The following is a 16,426-nucleotide window of genomic DNA, read 5'->3' as shown; positions in this document are numbered from 1 at the left end:
CGGACCTCAGTATAATCAACATCCGGACCTCAGTATAATCAACATCCGGACCTCAGTATAATCAACATCCGGACCTCAGTATAATCAACATCCGGACCTCAGTATAATCAACATCCGGACCTCAGTATAATCAACATCCGGACCTCAGTATAATCAACATCCGGACCTCAGTATAATCAACATCCGGACCTCAGTATAATCAACATCCGGACCTCAGTATAATCAACATCCGGACCTCAGTATAATCAACATCCGGACCTCAGTATAATCAACATCCGGACCTCAGTATAATCAACATCCGGACCTCAGTATAATCAACATCCGGACCTCAGTATAATCAACATCCGGACCTCAGTATAATCAACATCCGGACCTCAGTATAATCAACATCCGGACCTCAGTATAATCAACATCCGGACCTCAGTATAATCAAATTACCCCCACCCCATCTATCTACACTTACACACACCACTATGAACTGGTTGGAGTATATAATGTCTATTTGAGTCATCTAATAGCATACTAATTCATCACCTTTCTTTCCAGTTGATTGTGTGTGCAATTAGTTTTGAGGTTTAAGGTGTTTCTTTTAATTTTTTTACAAAATATAAAATAACAAACAACCTGTAACTTATTCGATAGAACATAGATACTAAATAATGAATACCATTGGATGATGGTTACAGTGCTTTCTAGTATGAACGGTGTATTTGAAAACACAGTAGCGTAACCTTGTAATAGTGCGACCAGAAAAAGCATGAAAACAATCACAAAAATAGCAAATCCTTAATTTTGTGTCAACCGTTTTGTGGGGCCGAATAGCAAAGTTTGCAGCCATATAGCAGACAATTTTTTTGGCTTTGGAAAGTCAAATTGGATTCAACCTTTTCAGGATCATCACATTCACAATCAACGTATCTCGTAGCAAAATCCCAAACCCTCAATCCTTGTGATGATAATGCTGCCATGTTTTTCTCAATGGTTGCCTTATCGACGTCAGCCAGCTTTCTCAACTCTTGTAAATCGTCAGTGCCTTCTCTATACCACGTGGTATATAAATGCAAAACTTTCTCAACACAACACGTTTAGTGTGAACTCTGGTGTCACCTGATTCGTCCCTGTAGATGGCAGACGTTTTCTTGATCGACGAATCAATTGGAAACTCCCGTCTAAGTACATTCAAATAGATACCCAATAAAAGTTCGTATTCGTTGAGAGCATTTTGGGCAATTATATAGCTTGTATTGCTGTACTCAGAATTCAACTTATTCGTCTCTGATTAAGGTGATTGAAGGTCCTATGGTCAGTAAAGTATGTAATAAAAAACTACAAGTGCTAGTATTCATCGACCTTGCGGAGATTGTGTTTTGACAACTTCATCCCAAAGTCTACTAGCATATTCCATCAAATTGCGTACATCTTCAGGCTCTAGAGGATCTTCACTAGCATCTCTTTTCTCCTCGTCTTTATCATCATCTTTATCCTCATCGTCATACAAATTATCAAAGTTCTCATAATCCATTTCAACACCAAAAGCATACAGCGGAAAACTCCTCGAATAAAGCAACTTCTCCGATAACTCATTCTTGACATAAGAGCCTTGCATGAACGAACGCTCTGGTAATACACCATTTTCCCATTTAAACTTTACTTATTGAGCAATCAATGCCGATACCTTGTCCTTGTCTCCTTCGTGGTTACCAGACAACACTATCTTATACAAGCTATTGTGCAAATTGTTGCCTTTGTGACCAATCATCTCCATTAAAATTCTTTCAATTGCGTACCAGACAAATTGATCAACTTAAGTTTTGTTTCTGCTTTGGGAAACACCAATTTAATTTTCCCAATCAGCTTAAAAGAAAGGTTCAATGACTCAAGTGTCGTGGATGCAAACTTCATGTTTACTGACTGGGTATTATTTCATAACATGACTAACAATATTAAATGCTTCAAGCCGCTTAGTTGAGATGGGACTTCAGTAAGTTGGTTGAATGGTGCTTTCAATTCTTCAAGCAAAGGGGGCAATCTAAAATCAAATTATGAAAAGTTACATTTCAGCATACTCAACGATTTCAACTTTTGAGTTGCCGCCAAATACCAAGCTCACCTCTTTGAGGTTACAGCGAGATAACTCTGATTTTACCAAATTTTCATTGAAACGATAGCGCAGGGTTGAAGACCAATTGACCAACTTTTGTCTGCAGCAAAAGAATTACCATATACTTAAGAATGCCTTGTTCCATGAATAACCCACATTTCACGCGCAATTTACATTTCACGCGCAACCTACATTCTCACGCACAACTAACCCCCTTGACAACAAATGAAGCACCAGACACAAGAGTTAAAGCAATCGCCGCTTACCAGAGATGCCTTCAACAAAGACAATAACATAACCGTTCACAATTGCCATATCAAACCAATTCAAAATGGCGAACAATTAAAACCATTCTTCCATTACTCAATCAACACCATCATGAGTAGATTGGAAATACCATTCAACAAGTATTTTTCGTATATGGTGCAAGCAATTAATCAGCAGAAGGATTTGATCATAATCGCTAACCAAGACTCTGATCGGGTCCTTCACCTTTGCGTTCTAAACAAAGTGCTTCGAGACAGGACGAGAGTTGGAAATCATAAAGTCATATATGTGACACAGCAACCACATAGCGTTTTCTATGCACTAGGCGAGCTCAACCCATGCGGTGTTAAGATCAACTATTACATAAAGAATGCGCATGAAAACCCCGAAATTGATATTAAAACGCCATTTGAATTCTTGTCGATGCACCCCAAAAAGGATACATTGGTGATAGTGACAGACTACAATGACCTCATTCGAAGCAGTTTCAAAGAGTTACTAAAAAAAGATACCCCAGTGATTATAATTAGAGAGAAACTGCTTTCAACGTCTGAATATCAACAATTGCGTGAAATCAGACCATTTACTCATGTAGATTACATCACCAAAAGATCAATTACTACGACTCAGCTGTCAGTGAATATCGAGTTGTACTACTTTGATTCATTTGATGCAAAAGCTGATAAACTCATCAGTGAGTGTGGCCATTGGCGTAACGTCGGAACGTTTGTTGAAACTTATAGAGGAGCAGAAAGTTTGTATTGCCGGTTGGCCTATCCTGGCCGTTGGTTGATGCTTGTGAATGTGAAAAAGTGTAAGCGAAACAATCTTGAGCCAAGCTTACAGAAGGCAAGAGCACAACATGCAATGATCATTTCAACAAAATTCAACATTTTAAAAAGAATGAAAACGGTATATTTTTTCAATCCTCCACGATTAAAATCATTTGTCAAGTTCGTAAATGAAATTGCACGGTCGAAACCAAAGAGAATCGTGGTTATGCTTGCAACAGGCGAACGAGGAAAAAATGAGTCTTACAAAGAATTTGTTAAAACTTGGGCTGGACATAAATAAACTACGTCTTTATCCTTCTTTCCTTTTGTAGTTTCATCAACAACATTGTTCTCAAAACAATTCTAATCTCAGTTACCAACAAAGCGGCTTCGTGAATCACCTCAATCACCTCATCAGATGGACATGGAGAGTCAGGATTCACCAACTCCTCAACAGTCATCGTGTTTGTTTTACTCTTCGCTTCATCATCAGCCTCTTCACTTTTAGTGTCTAGTGGAATCATTGGTCTATCAAAAACAGACTTGAATCTCGGAGTAGTTCCAGAATTCAAATCATCAACGTCCAAAATGGCCATGGTTTCCTCACTCAGTTCGTCTTGATACTCGTCGCAAATTTTCTTCAACCAAGTCTTGCTAACAACGCCATTTTCTATGGATTCAATAACCTGCGAGTAATCCTCGGTCAGCTCTTTCAACAACACCTTCTCCTTACGTCGTATTACATCAATCAACACTTCATAGATTAAATCATACAACAACGGAACTTTGTAAAATTTGGCAATTATAAAGTTATCCAACAATGTTGGTGCAAGAACCCATTTGTTCCCCACTTGTCCTGTGTAGAAAAACTCACAGAAAGACTTTACCGTGTTTGTTGAGAACGGCATATACAACTTTCGTGGTATTAATGATGGCTCAAGGGGGAACCTTTCTTCCTCAAATCCAAAAAGTGGGTGATAATCTTCATCATCATCATCATCATCGTTATCGTTTTTGTCGTCATCATTGTTATCGCTTCTTTCGTCGTCTCCATGTACTGACCCGTGACCAACACTACTTCCAGATTCATTTTCCTTGTACTTGGTTTCCCCGCCTGACTCGGTGCACGTTAGTTTCAAATCCGAGGTTGACCTACCCAAATTTGGTCTTAGATTTGGAAATGGAGAACTGCGCAACTCACTCAAATTTGAGCTGGATGCCGACAATGAAGCACGTGGGGACGAAAACGGTGATTCTCTAGGGGATCTTGAGGACGGAATGTTTCGCAACACCGATAGGGTGTTTAACAATGATGCCCTTGGTGAGCTCGCATCTTGTGAACCCTTACGTGACGAGGGTTTGAAGGACGCGGGGACTGCTGGAACTGGAGGAATTGGTTCAGTAGGTGGTAATGATTGAGGCGGTACTTCGTCCATGTGCGATGTGAAAACATCATGTTGAAAAGTGGGGACTGAGTTCTTGCGGCTTTCGTTGCTGGAGTTGTTTCTTGATGCTTGGGATTCTGTGGACATCGAGCAAATAGAACTTTGCTTCAATTTTGTTGAGTGTGTGCCCAAGGATTCGGTAGATTCTTGAAATGGTATCCTGAACCGTGGTACATCAGCTTTTCTCAAAGTGGTTGTAGCTTTTGATTTTACCTCTTGATTCTTTTCCGATTCAAAGTCCTCAACCGCTGAAACATATCCTTTTGAAAGTAGGGTAACAAAGTATTTACCCCACCTGTCAATTAAGACCGCCATGGATACAGGAATGCGGTCTCCATTACAAGATATAATTTCAAAGTCAGATATTTGATCTCCATTTCGATCAAATGCATTTCTTCCCAAAGTTACAGCAGCTGGTGAGAAAACCGTTCTTATGTTGGAAGATTTGGGAGCAGCATAGTGCACATAGTCATCAAACGTAATTGCTGGTTGTGTATGTGTTGATTGTTGCATAACAGATGTAAACAGAATAGGGCACGGTATAAACCTATTACGGGGATATAAAAAGGAAAGTCTTTTTTTTTTTTTATTTTTTATTTTTTTTTTCACAAGTGCGGCTTTGGAGCCAACTACAGAGAGTGAATAGCTATATGAACAACTGGTAAAGATATACATCTTCGCATACGAATCGTTTGAAAGAAAGGTATGTATGAATGAGATGGAAACACAATCATGATCCATTGGTTTTGTTGTTGGGCGTTTGTTGTTTTCTTTATCATGTGAAAGATGAATGGGGATAGTATATTTAGTTGCAGTTATCTTCAGCAAGTCTTATCTTAATACATCTCGGTGGTAACGTATTACGTCACTCGCTTGTATCAATGTACTTACTTTGTACCCTGATATCAGATTGAAGTCTGGTTGTAAATGAACAACTTTGGTGTTCAATAGTGTCTATTTCCTAATTGGTATAATTATTGTCCTAATTAGGCAATGGGCAACAAATAATAATAAACAACAATACACAACTACCAATTAACAATGTACACAACCAAACGCAATGTACACAATACATACACACACACACACACACACACACACACAAACACACACATGTAGCAATCAAAAATCAGTTCTGTTTTAATGTTTGTGTCACTATAAGCACGATATACAACCAAAGAATTATTATCATTGTCGTTGTAGTCACTTACACGACAATAGCTTCTGAGGGTGTTGCAGTCAATTGGCTCTGCAAGAGGCGGTAGTTGTACTTGCTAATATTGACACACCAAAACAGTAGTTGGCGGACCAGCCTGAGGCTGAAATTGGTGGCCACATATGTTAGGATAAAAGTTTACCTAGGAGCAGATTGACCAAAATTGGTATTCGCTCCCATTATTATTCTCTTCATATTTTCTACATTTGCGATTCCTCTTGTTGCTGTTCCCAAACGTGACTAGTTCCTTCATTTTTTGAATCTACATTGTATACCCATGAGTGGTTTGGACGTGGATGTGAAGTTGTGTCGTCTTCTCTTCTCTTGCATTCTAATAAAAGACTATATGTATTGTTTTTCTTTTTGTGACAGCAAAAAAGAAGAATATGAAATTTTGTCTAAAGAAGAAAAAGTCACTCACAAAAGAAAACTTCAACAAAAGGGAAAACCCACTCAATTGAATTCCACCTTTGTCGACATTACTTTTTCCTCTTTTATCCACATCTTCTTCCCACAGATTTTAACCGCCAACCAATACAACCAATATGTCAGAGTCTGCTGCAGTGAATTCAACTGCTACCAAAAAGCAGCCTCCACAAAGTAGATTAAAGCAATTGACTAGTGCATCGACATGGGTTTCCCCTTTTAGAGGTCAACCCGATGAAGAAGGTGCTGCCAATTCAAAGAAAAAGGTCAATTTGTATAAACAATTTAAAGAAGACAATAAAGTGGAACATATCAAGGTTCCTGCCAAGTTTGCTCATCATCCTACATTGGAAGCTGAAGAAAAGAAAAAGAAGAAGCAAGCAAAGTCAACAAAGTCAACAAAACCAGCAAAAAAGACTGATGATGCAAAGGCAAAGACAAAGTCAACAACAACAACAACAACAGACGAGAGGGTCAAGTCAGAGGAGAAAAAGCTCGATGAGGAAGCTAAGGAAAAATTAATCGCTGATGAACCAACCACAGAGGAGCAAAAATTGGAAGAAGAGTCCAAGGAGAAATTAATTGCTGATGAACCAACCACAGAGGAACAAAAATTGGAAGAAGAATCCAAGGAGAAATTGATTACTGATGAATCAACCACGAAAGAGCCAGCAGATGACTCGAAGAATAATTTGATTACTGGTGAATCAACCACAAAAGAACCAGCAGATGAGTTGAAGGATAATTTGACCACCGACCAAGGTTTGGAAAGAAAAGCAACTAATGAGTCTAGAGAAACATTGCTCAAGGATGAGTATCAAGAAACAAGTGAACCAACAGGACCTGCAGCTGAGGCCAAGGAAGATACTGAAGCAGCTCAGGCAGATATCGAAGCTGCCAATGCTGATATTGAGGATGCCAAGAAAGTGGGTCAAGAGCAAGAAGACCTCGCTAAAAACCATTTGGAGGGTGATGATGAAATTATCGATACCATCAAGGAACATCCCGTTGACATCCCAGCTCCATCTCAAACAAAGTACGAACCAGTTGATAGACCAAACAAGGAAATTTTGGAGAAATTGAAGGACAAACCAGTTTTGTTGAGACACTACCAGGAGCTTAATGCCACCGCTGTTGGGTCCTTAGCTCACGATTTAGATGACCCCAAAAAGGTTATTGAATTGGGTTCAGGTTTGAGATTGACTCAAGAACAATTGTTGGATATGGCAGCAAAAAGAGTAGCTCCTGTGATTACATCCATCAATGATGAGGTTTCCAAAACCAGACAAGAGGATGAAATCAAGAGGCAACAACTCTTGGATCAAAAAGTCAAGAAGCACGAGGGTAAGTTGAAAACTGATTTTGACAAGTACGCAGCTAAAGTCAACAAGAGAAAGGAGGTAGTTGATCAAGAAATTGAACGTAAGTTGACCAATATTGCCAACTTGGTTAAAACTTCAGACGAGAATGCAAACAAGTTTGAAAAAAAGACTAGAGGAGAGATCGAGACTGCAGCTAAGGAATACGAAGAACGTGAAACTCAAGCAGCCGAGAAGCACGTCACTGATAAGGAAACTCTTGAAAAGAATCACGAGGAGTTGCTTGCAACCAAGAAACAAGAATTGGAAGACTCTAAAGAGGGGCAAGAAAAGGCTACGCAAGAGATTGAAGATTTGAAGCAAAAAAAAATCGACTTGACTGAAAAGAATTCTGAGTTGGATACCGAAATTGAGAGATTGAAAAAGAGATTAGAAGAGGAAAAAGCCAAATTGCAAGACTTGACCTCTCAACATGAATCTCATCAAGAAGCAATAGAAACAAACCAAGGCCAAAGCAAAGAATTGAATGAAAAGATTGGAGGTTACCAAAAGGATATTGACGACAGAAAAACCACCCACAAGGGATTGGTTGCTGAAGTTGGAGCTTTGGGAGCTTTATTGGGTGCTTTTGCTGCGAAATTGAGCGATGTTAATTCAGATAAAGCGGATAGGCCAAACAGACTTACCGAAGCCAAGAATAAACACAGCGCTTGGCAGAAAGAAAAGGACCAGCTCGCTGAAGAAGCTGCAAGAGAGCACGAACGCCAAAGAGCTATAGCAACTCAAGAATATGAAACTAGAAAGCACCAAGAAGAGTTGGAAAGAAAGAGAGAAAAGGAAGAACAAGAGAGACTTGAAAGGGAGGAGCAGGAGAGACAAGCCAAGTTGGAAGAAGAGGAGAGAAGAAAACAAGCTCAATTAGAGGCGGAAGAGAAGGAAAGACAAGCCAGGCTTGAAGAGGAGGAAAGACAAAGAAAGGCTGAAGAGGAGGCTAAAGCGAAAGAACTAAAGGAAAAGGAAGAGAAACAAGCGGCTGTAGCCGAAAAGCTCAAGCTGAAGGAGGCAAAACAAAGAAACTTGGAAGAGGAGAGAAACAGACATGATTCTCTTTACCAAAAGGGTTCTTATACCGGTGGTGAGTCAGAGTACCATGAAGCTCAAAAGGAAAGATTAGGTGACGAAATCACAAACTTGCAAAAGATCAAAGAATTGAGAGAAGAAAGGGCCACTTACACTGGAGAGGATCCCAAGTCTGATGAACTTGACAAGCTAATCAAGGAGAGACAAAAGGCGATCAAAAAGATTGAAAACAAGCAGGCTCAACCTTCTTTAAATGAGCGGGCAGTAGCTGAAGAACCAACATCAAGCAAAAACTTGGTTACTTCAGGCACTGGTGCTGCTGCCGGTACTGTATTTGGACAAGATTTGATTAACGAACAATCAAAATTGCCAAGTGCACAAGAAAATCCAGGTGCCGATTATGATTTGAAGAAGAAGGGTGCTATTCACGATGAAGATAAATCGGTCCCCAATTTTGAAAGGAACGAAGATGAAATCAAAAAGAAGGAACCCGAGGAGAAGAAATCCGGCTTGGGATCAGCAATTGTTACTGGTGGTGCAGCTGGCGCCGGAACTGGCGCCGCTGTAGGAGCTGCCACTAGTTCATCTAATAGCGCCACGCCTTTAACTAAAGAGAGGTCAAACAGTCTTTCCGATAGGTTCAAGGGGTGGGGAAGAAGACTTTCAAGGACTTCAACTGAAAAGTCCAAAGAACCAGCTGAGAAACCAGTTGAGAAACCAGTTTCTAAGGACGTCAAGAAGGAGAATGTCGTGGGTGGCGTGACCAAAGAGCCTAAACCTTTTTCCAGGAATGAGAACACCATTGGTGGTTTAGGTGTCGCACCTAAAGGAAACGACACTGTTGGTGGACTCAATGCAAATGACACTGAAAACAAAACAGGATTTGCTCGTGTAGTCCCCAAGGAAAATCAAACTGTTGTTGGTGGTGTGAATGCAAATGATATTGAATCAAAGGATTATCACAGGCCGGGCGCCGCTATTGCAGCTGGTGCAAGTGAGCCACGTAGAGATGATGCCTCATGGGAAGTTCAATCGGTTTATGAACTTATTTCCGATGGCGAATATGAAGCTAACAAGAACGACCCCAACTACTTTGCCGTCAATGAAGAGGAGTACAAGAAACACAAGGAGAAGGAGAAAAAGGTTACATTGCTTGATAAAATCTTTTAGTAGCTTTTGTTGTTGGTCGCTCTTTTCTTTTTATATCGTTTTACGTTTTTAATCGAATTTAATTTTTTTACCTGATGAGGGCACGATAGCAGCGCTGGCTCTTTGAGCAGTGGCCAATGCAACTGACGATTTTTCTCTCTGTTGAGGTTTCTCTTGTGATCTCTTTTTATAATGATTATCTTGCAGTCTTTCTCTATGCAGATTGTCTTGTGGTTTTTCTCTATGCAGATTCTCTTGCGGTCTCTCTCTATATTGCTTTCGACCATCAGCAGCGTCTCCTGCCTCCACATCATCTCGCATATGACTCTTTGGTCTTCTTTTTGATCTATCTTCTCCGTACTCCAACCTCAACTTCCTATTCAACATTGATTTAGCAAGCTTTGATTTCATAGCAGTAATGGCACCATCTTCCGACTTGAAATCGATAAATGCAAAACCTTTACACTTTCCTGTATCTTGAAAAGTCGCCATTCTGATTCTAACGATATCTCCGCAATGTTGGAAATGCTCTCGTAAGTTGTCTTCAGTTGTGTCAAAACTCAAATTACCCACAAACAAGATCCGACTTGGTGGTAACTTTGATTCCTTCTCTGGGCGACCTTCGAATGAAGTGGCATTCTTGATTAACAAGTTACGCCCATTCAAATTCTGCTCACTCACTGCAATCAATTGTTCAACTTGCTCGTCATTTTGCACATCAACGTAGGCAAATCCTTTAATTTGGTTACCCTTTTTGGGAATATTCACCCTCGTTATATCCTCTTGCGCTATTGAGGACTTTGCCACTAAAAATCTAACGAGGTCTTCCTTACTAGTGTCGAATGATAGGTTCCCAATCCATACACCATACTTTGACTTTTCTGCCTTTTGCTCCGATTCTTGCACTGTTGTAACTTTTGGAGCTGGCTCTTCTTCCAATTTCCCCTTTCTTGCTAAACGTTTTTGCTTTTTGGACAAGGGCACGGATGCATTTAAATCGATCTCTAACTCATCAAAGGATTCAGCTTTCCTTTTCCTGTCTACTTGCTTCGTATCTGTGTCTTGGTCGGACATGGCTGTGGAAGAAGCATCACATCTCATCTCCATTTCGCATCTCAAATTTTATTTTTTGTGTAAACACAAAAAAGAGGATTGATTCATTTACAAGCCACTCATTTACAAGCTAACCTAAAGATGATTTTAGAGATATCGATTGTTCATGGTTCAACTATCCTCTACAAACTCAGACCATAGCCATTTCCGCCACAACTCGCCAGCCTCCGATATGATATTATCAATAAAATTAATCTTGTGTTTATCGTTTCGCATATCATTCGATATAATGATGTTACTAGTTGGTGCTTCTTCATTAGGCAGCAAAGGTGGAGATGCGGTTCGCGAATTTGAAGACGAATTAAAAGTTTGGCTTGATCGTTTTCTCGATTTTTGATTGTACTTGTAAGACTTTGACGGAAGTCTCGAAAGAAACTGCCTAATCTCATGTTGATCAAGTTCAACCAAGGTGTTCTCTTTCGATTTGAGTAAAGATATCGAAATAAATATCAATGCAATGTGAGGGTCAATTCTTGAAAATGGAATAGATAGATTGGGGCCACTAACATTCTCCTTGGACTCATTGGCCGACAACGGAGTCGCTGATGTCAGTAGAAAATCTGATTTTGAAATGTGAAGCTCATTGTTCAATTCGTTAATTAAATCCCTGAACGAGTTTCTTCTTAGATCAATGGTTGATGTTTGCTCATTTTCAGAAGATCCAACTGTCCAAAATACATCGGGGCCCAATTTCTGCAATGTGTTTCTGTTAACATAGTTTAGTTTCTCATAGTAATAGTTGAAACTCCGCTTGGGATTCTTAAGTCTCCAACCTAAAAGGAAATCCCAAATTCGGCCCCGGTCATGTTTGGACCACACTTTGGTGCCACAAAATTTGAGCCACCATATCAACCATTCATCATCCAGACAACCAAATTTGGTCAAAATTTGTTCCTCATGGAAATGCTGCGCAAGCTCAGGAAGCAACTTGCGCAAACAAAAGATAAAGAAGGAAACTCTTTGTTCTATTGTGCCTCCAGTAATCGGTAATGTCGTCTTGTTCATTTTGGATTGTTTTCTCTCATCTTTTTGGTCATTCTTGTTAGGAGCTGTTTCTGTTTCTGTGCCCACTTTTGATTCAGGTTCAGGACAATGCAACAAGACCAACACCAATCTCTCATACACATCTTGAAATTTCATGTTTGAAATGGTTTCATTCTTGTATATCAACTCATCAAGATAGTTGTCCAACCCTGGGATATGATCAATATAGTTTGAATAATCGTCAACAACACTGGCAATCAAAGAGGACCCCTTTTGTGACTGATCCCTTCCGACTAAAACCCATGGTGTTTTCGGTATTGGCGGGAACCACTCGGCCAAATTCAAAGCCATCCATGAAAGAGAGGTGTCATACTTGATAATTTTGGACCATTTAAGGGTAAATTTGAGTACTGCACTTTCCAATGTTTGGATAATTTCTTTCTCGACTGGTGTCAAATCGTGAGATTTCAAGTAATAAAGGCGTTGAATATACCTAGCAATGTCCTTTTTGATCTTCTTTTCAATCTCTGTGCTAGCATCTGATTCTTTACGGCTCTCCGATCGGACTTCATAATCACTTTCAGACTGGCTTAGATACCCTTTTGATGACGACGACGATGTTTCTTTACTCGAGGTGCTTTCGACATCGCTTGTTTCGTTGATGATTTCGTTATCTGGTTGTATAAATGGATCCAACACAAATGGGTGATATTTCAACAAAATTGGCCAAACTTTGAATCGAAGAAATGGTGGAATTCCCTTTTGTCTAGCAATTAAAGCTAATCCGTGGTGATTTTTGGTGTTCAAGTATTCCTTACATAGGTTAAAGACTTCCAAATCGTAGTTGAATGATGGTTTGTGGTCATCAGATTGATTGTATGGTGAATTGTCCTTCAAATCCGCTTCAGGTTGTTCTTCATCGCTGATGGATTTGGTTGATGTGGTGTTTTCGGTAGGCAGTTCAGCGAACTTTTCATTAGATAGCTCTGACGAGTCTGTTGAAGCAGCTGGTAAGGTGAAACTCGTGGAGAAATCCTTTTCCATCATCAGGGAGAGCATTTTGTAAAAATAAAACGAGGTGTGGTGTAAATGAGGTTGGAAAGGAATTGTGGTGGAGTCAAGGTGCTAGTAAATAATTTGCTTTATCTATCAAGTGAATATCACTGTTGCAAATATGTGAAATCAACAGGGTAATGTATTCTATTTTAGGTAATCAACGCGTAGAAATTCATCACTTTCAAAGATGACTTCTACAGGTTGGGTATGCTGTGAATGGGCGAGGTATTCAAAATTAAAACATTGTTGAGTTTCTTTAAGTAAAAAGCTCGTAATTGTCGTGTAAGTTGAAAAGTAAGATAGCCTGTCCAGAGGAATGTAGGAGAGTGGGAAGAAGTAAGTTGTGACTTGAACGTCGACTTTCTGTAAAAGTTGAAGATGGTGGAATTTCAGGATGGTTTTTTGAATGTTCAGTTCAGTTCAATACAATTTGTCTTTTTAAAGAAGAGAAAGAGTCGTGTGCAAGTTAAACCAAATTATATTGTGTACAGTCTCCCATTCTAGACGAGTGCGACATAATATTTTTATAGCAAAGTGACACAACTACTCAAAGCTAATGCGACATTTTTATTTATAATGAAACGACATACGATTCATCATACCAAAGCGACATGATTATCCACACAAAACACTACTCAAAATAATGTTCCATATATTTAAACCGATTTCTGTTCCGATTGCAAATCACTTCCTTTAGAGTGAGACCATACTTTATGGGTGTTTGTATGGTGATACTGAAACTACGAAGAGATTTAAAAGTTATGATAGCTTATATAGATAAAAGTCTAAGTTTGAACGCGTTACTAAGGAGTTGCAGATCCATACTACAAGAGACTTTACTTGCGTCGTATATAATAAAGTATACAAATAGACCTATCAGACAAATGAATAGTCCAAACTTGGTTTCTCGAGATGCATTTAATTAACTTATTCTTGCTTGAAGAACTCAGAAAGAGATATCTCGCTTATTGTTCATCCATAGAAAATCCCGACAGATCACGCGAATCAAGAAATGTACAATATATAACATATATAACTAAAGTTGCCTGCCTCATCCTTCCTCTATACTATCGCGTTTATTATTTTTTTTTTCGGTTTATCTTATACAGACCGTCTCCATTGATTGTCTCGTCTAAAAACCCTTGCTAACACATCCCCTCCACGTACGAAATAGTTCTTACCGACACTACCTTCATTGGCCAGGCCACTGCCTGCTTAACAATCAGGACTATTTCCACTCCAGTATCTCTCAATGCTTTCACGTTAGCTAGTCCATTGTCTCTCTTAAAAAATGCTTTTAAAGACTTCCCCACTTTTTTCTTGTCGAATTTAGATACCGAAAACCGTATTAATTAGCAACATTACCAAGATAAGAATTCTACTTAACATACCTCCACTTGTACCAGCCTTGTAGGTACTCGCAGGAACGTATGGTGTTCCGTTGACACATGCCCAATGTTGCGTTTCATGTGCTAATCCTGTATACCCAGTCTGGCCTTTTGAATTTGTGCAATAAACACCCATTTGGTTAGACTTCATCATTGTGAATTGATTTGTTATCAGAAAACTCCTCACTACTCTTATCTCTCTAAGGGGCTTTTCTCTCATATTTATGTTCCAAAAATTTAATGATTCATCATGTGAGTTTTATGAGATTGCGCCATTTTTGATGCAATTGGTATCACAATCACTAAAAGTTTGATTGAAGTGGAGAAACAATTCAATTCTAAATACTGCTAGCATTGTTTCAAACAATTGAATGGCGACATATGGATTTCAACCACGCCACTTCACCATGTTGTGAAACGAATTTAAGGTTTCCACCAAAACATCAAAAATTATAAATGATGCTTATCGAAGTTATAAAACTCAAAAACTTAAAATAAAAATAACAACCAGTTAGTAAGTGCCCTCAAGCTTTCCAACTCAGCTTAACAGCAAATATCACCGACTTGTCAGTCAGGATAAATTTGGGAAAATATGTTGGCCAGTTGTATAGTTTGAATAAATATGTCGTACTAGTATGAATGTGTTTGGTTGCGAATTGGTGTCCGTATCACCTCCATAAGCTGAATCATTCTTGGAGTATTAAACACCTGTCCATTACGACAAAAATTACCAATAAAACCCAAGGAACACGAAGCTAGAGACCAGGTTGGAAAAGTGAAATGAAACTACCAAAATTGTTGAATCTGAGAGAGAGAGACTCCTACACGAAGTATATTCAGCTGAGACCTACTGGTCGGAATTAATTTATAAAAACACTAGTAGGTACTCATATTATCATCCCCCCTAACGTTAACGTCTTGTCTTCAATACATTACCAGTGTAGATACCTTTTGATTCAGCCTCGTTTAAAAACGGAATTCAACCACCACAATAACGTACTTGTGTCGACTAAATGCGGAAAGTGACGATAATGAGAAGAAAAAGAAAAAAAAAAAAAGAAATTCAATGTCGCGAATGAAAAATAGGGGCAAAGGCGAAATAGAAGAAATGCGTCACTCACGTGCTTAAAAAAAGAAATTAAAAAATGATAACCACATAGTAAGAGGTAGTGCGCTCTTGTACAAAAAGCAAAAGAGTAATTTTGTGTGTGTGTTGTGTGAATATAAAAGAGGAGGCAATTGAACGACAAAAAAAGTTGAACCACATATATTCCTTTTGCCACCGAGTATCCTTCTTGATAAAACGTATTACACTATACACTAATCATACAATCAAGCAAGCCTAATAGATTACAGTATTTACAATCAACCAAGTCACAATGCAAATTTTCGTCAAAACATTGACCGGTAAGACCATCACCTTAGAGGTTGAGTCATCAGACACTATTGACAACGTCAAATCCAAGATCCAAGACAAAGAAGGTATTCCACCAGATCAACAAAGATTGATTTTTGCTGGTAAACAATTGGAAGATGGTAGAACTTTGTCCGACTACAACATTCAAAAAGAATCCACATTGCACTTGGTGTTGAGATTGAGAGGTGGTATGCAAATTTTCGTCAAAACATTGACCGGTAAGACCATCACCTTAGAGGTTGAATCATCAGACACTATTGACAATGTCAAATCCAAGATCCAAGACAAAGAAGGTATTCCACCAGATCAACAAAGATTGATTTTTGCTGGTAAACAATTGGAAGATGGTAGAACTTTGTCCGACTACAACATTCAAAAAGAATCCACATTGCACTTGGTGTTGAGATTGAGAGGTGGTATGCAAATTTTCGTCAAAACATTGACTGGTAAGACCATCACCTTAGAGGTTGAATCATCAGACACTATTGACAATGTCAAATCCAAGATCCAAGACAAAGAAGGTATTCCACCAGATCAACAAAGATTGATTTTTGCTGGTAAACAATTGGAAGATGGTAGAACTTTGTCCGACTACAACATTCAAAAAGAATCCACATTACACTTGGTGTTGAGATTGAGAGGTGGTTTTTAAGATTTAGATAAAAGTTAATAGTCTACTAATATATCTTCTA

At 39.0% G+C, this 16,426-nt stretch overlaps 7 protein-coding genes across 7 annotated transcripts; 3 read left to right on the top strand and 4 right to left on the bottom strand. All coding sequences in view use genetic code 12, as the record gives it.

The window, feature by feature from the left end:
• Positions 1-2,326: 2,326 nt before the first annotated feature.
• On the top strand, positions 2,327-3,442 carry CPAR2_809060 (uncharacterized protein; the record flags this gene model as incomplete). The annotated part of the gene is made up of 1 exon (XM_036808831.1): positions 2,327-3,442. The coding sequence occupies one exon, from the start codon at positions 2,327-2,329 to the stop codon at positions 3,440-3,442; it is 1,116 nt and encodes a 371-aa protein (XP_036665529.1).
• A 1-nt stretch (position 3,443) lies between these two features.
• Positions 3,444-5,099, bottom strand: MDS3 (Mds3p; the record flags this gene model as incomplete). Its single annotated transcript, XM_036808830.1, has 1 exon — positions 3,444-5,099. One exon carries the CDS (start codon positions 5,097-5,099, stop codon positions 3,444-3,446), a length of 1,656 nt encoding a protein of 551 aa, XP_036665528.1.
• A 1,248-nt stretch (positions 5,100-6,347) lies between these two features.
• Positions 6,348-9,797, top strand: SLK19 (Slk19p; the record flags this gene model as incomplete). Its single annotated transcript, XM_036808829.1, has 1 exon — positions 6,348-9,797. One exon carries the CDS (start codon positions 6,348-6,350, stop codon positions 9,795-9,797), a length of 3,450 nt encoding a protein of 1,149 aa, XP_036665527.1.
• A 48-nt stretch (positions 9,798-9,845) lies between these two features.
• Positions 9,846-10,883, bottom strand: NOP13 (Nop13p; the record flags this gene model as incomplete). Its single annotated transcript, XM_036808828.1, has 1 exon — positions 9,846-10,883. One exon carries the CDS (start codon positions 10,881-10,883, stop codon positions 9,846-9,848), a length of 1,038 nt encoding a protein of 345 aa, XP_036665526.1.
• Positions 10,884-11,000: 117 nt separating this feature from the next.
• On the bottom strand, positions 11,001-12,932 carry CPAR2_809020 (uncharacterized protein; the record flags this gene model as incomplete). Its single annotated transcript, XM_036808827.1, has 1 exon — positions 11,001-12,932. One exon carries the CDS (start codon positions 12,930-12,932, stop codon positions 11,001-11,003), a length of 1,932 nt encoding a protein of 643 aa, XP_036665525.1.
• A 1,326-nt stretch (positions 12,933-14,258) lies between these two features.
• Positions 14,259-14,537, bottom strand: CPAR2_809010 (uncharacterized protein; the record flags this gene model as incomplete). The annotated part of the gene is made up of 1 exon (XM_036808826.1): positions 14,259-14,537. One exon carries the CDS (start codon positions 14,535-14,537, stop codon positions 14,259-14,261), a length of 279 nt encoding a protein of 92 aa, XP_036665524.1.
• A 1,159-nt stretch (positions 14,538-15,696) lies between these two features.
• On the top strand, positions 15,697-16,386 carry UBI4 (ubiquitin; the record flags this gene model as incomplete). The annotated part of the gene is made up of 1 exon (XM_036808825.1): positions 15,697-16,386. One exon carries the CDS (start codon positions 15,697-15,699, stop codon positions 16,384-16,386), a length of 690 nt encoding a protein of 229 aa, XP_036665523.1.
• Between the last annotated feature and the right edge of the window lie 40 nt (positions 16,387-16,426).

Source organism: Candida parapsilosis, contig 005807, assembly GCF_000182765.1.
Source record: "Candida parapsilosis strain CDC317 annotated contig 005807".
In the NCBI taxonomy this organism is placed as follows: Eukaryota; Fungi; Ascomycota; class Pichiomycetes; order Serinales; family Debaryomycetaceae; genus Lodderomyces; species Lodderomyces parapsilosis.
This window is presented reverse-complemented; position numbering and strand designations above follow the sequence as displayed.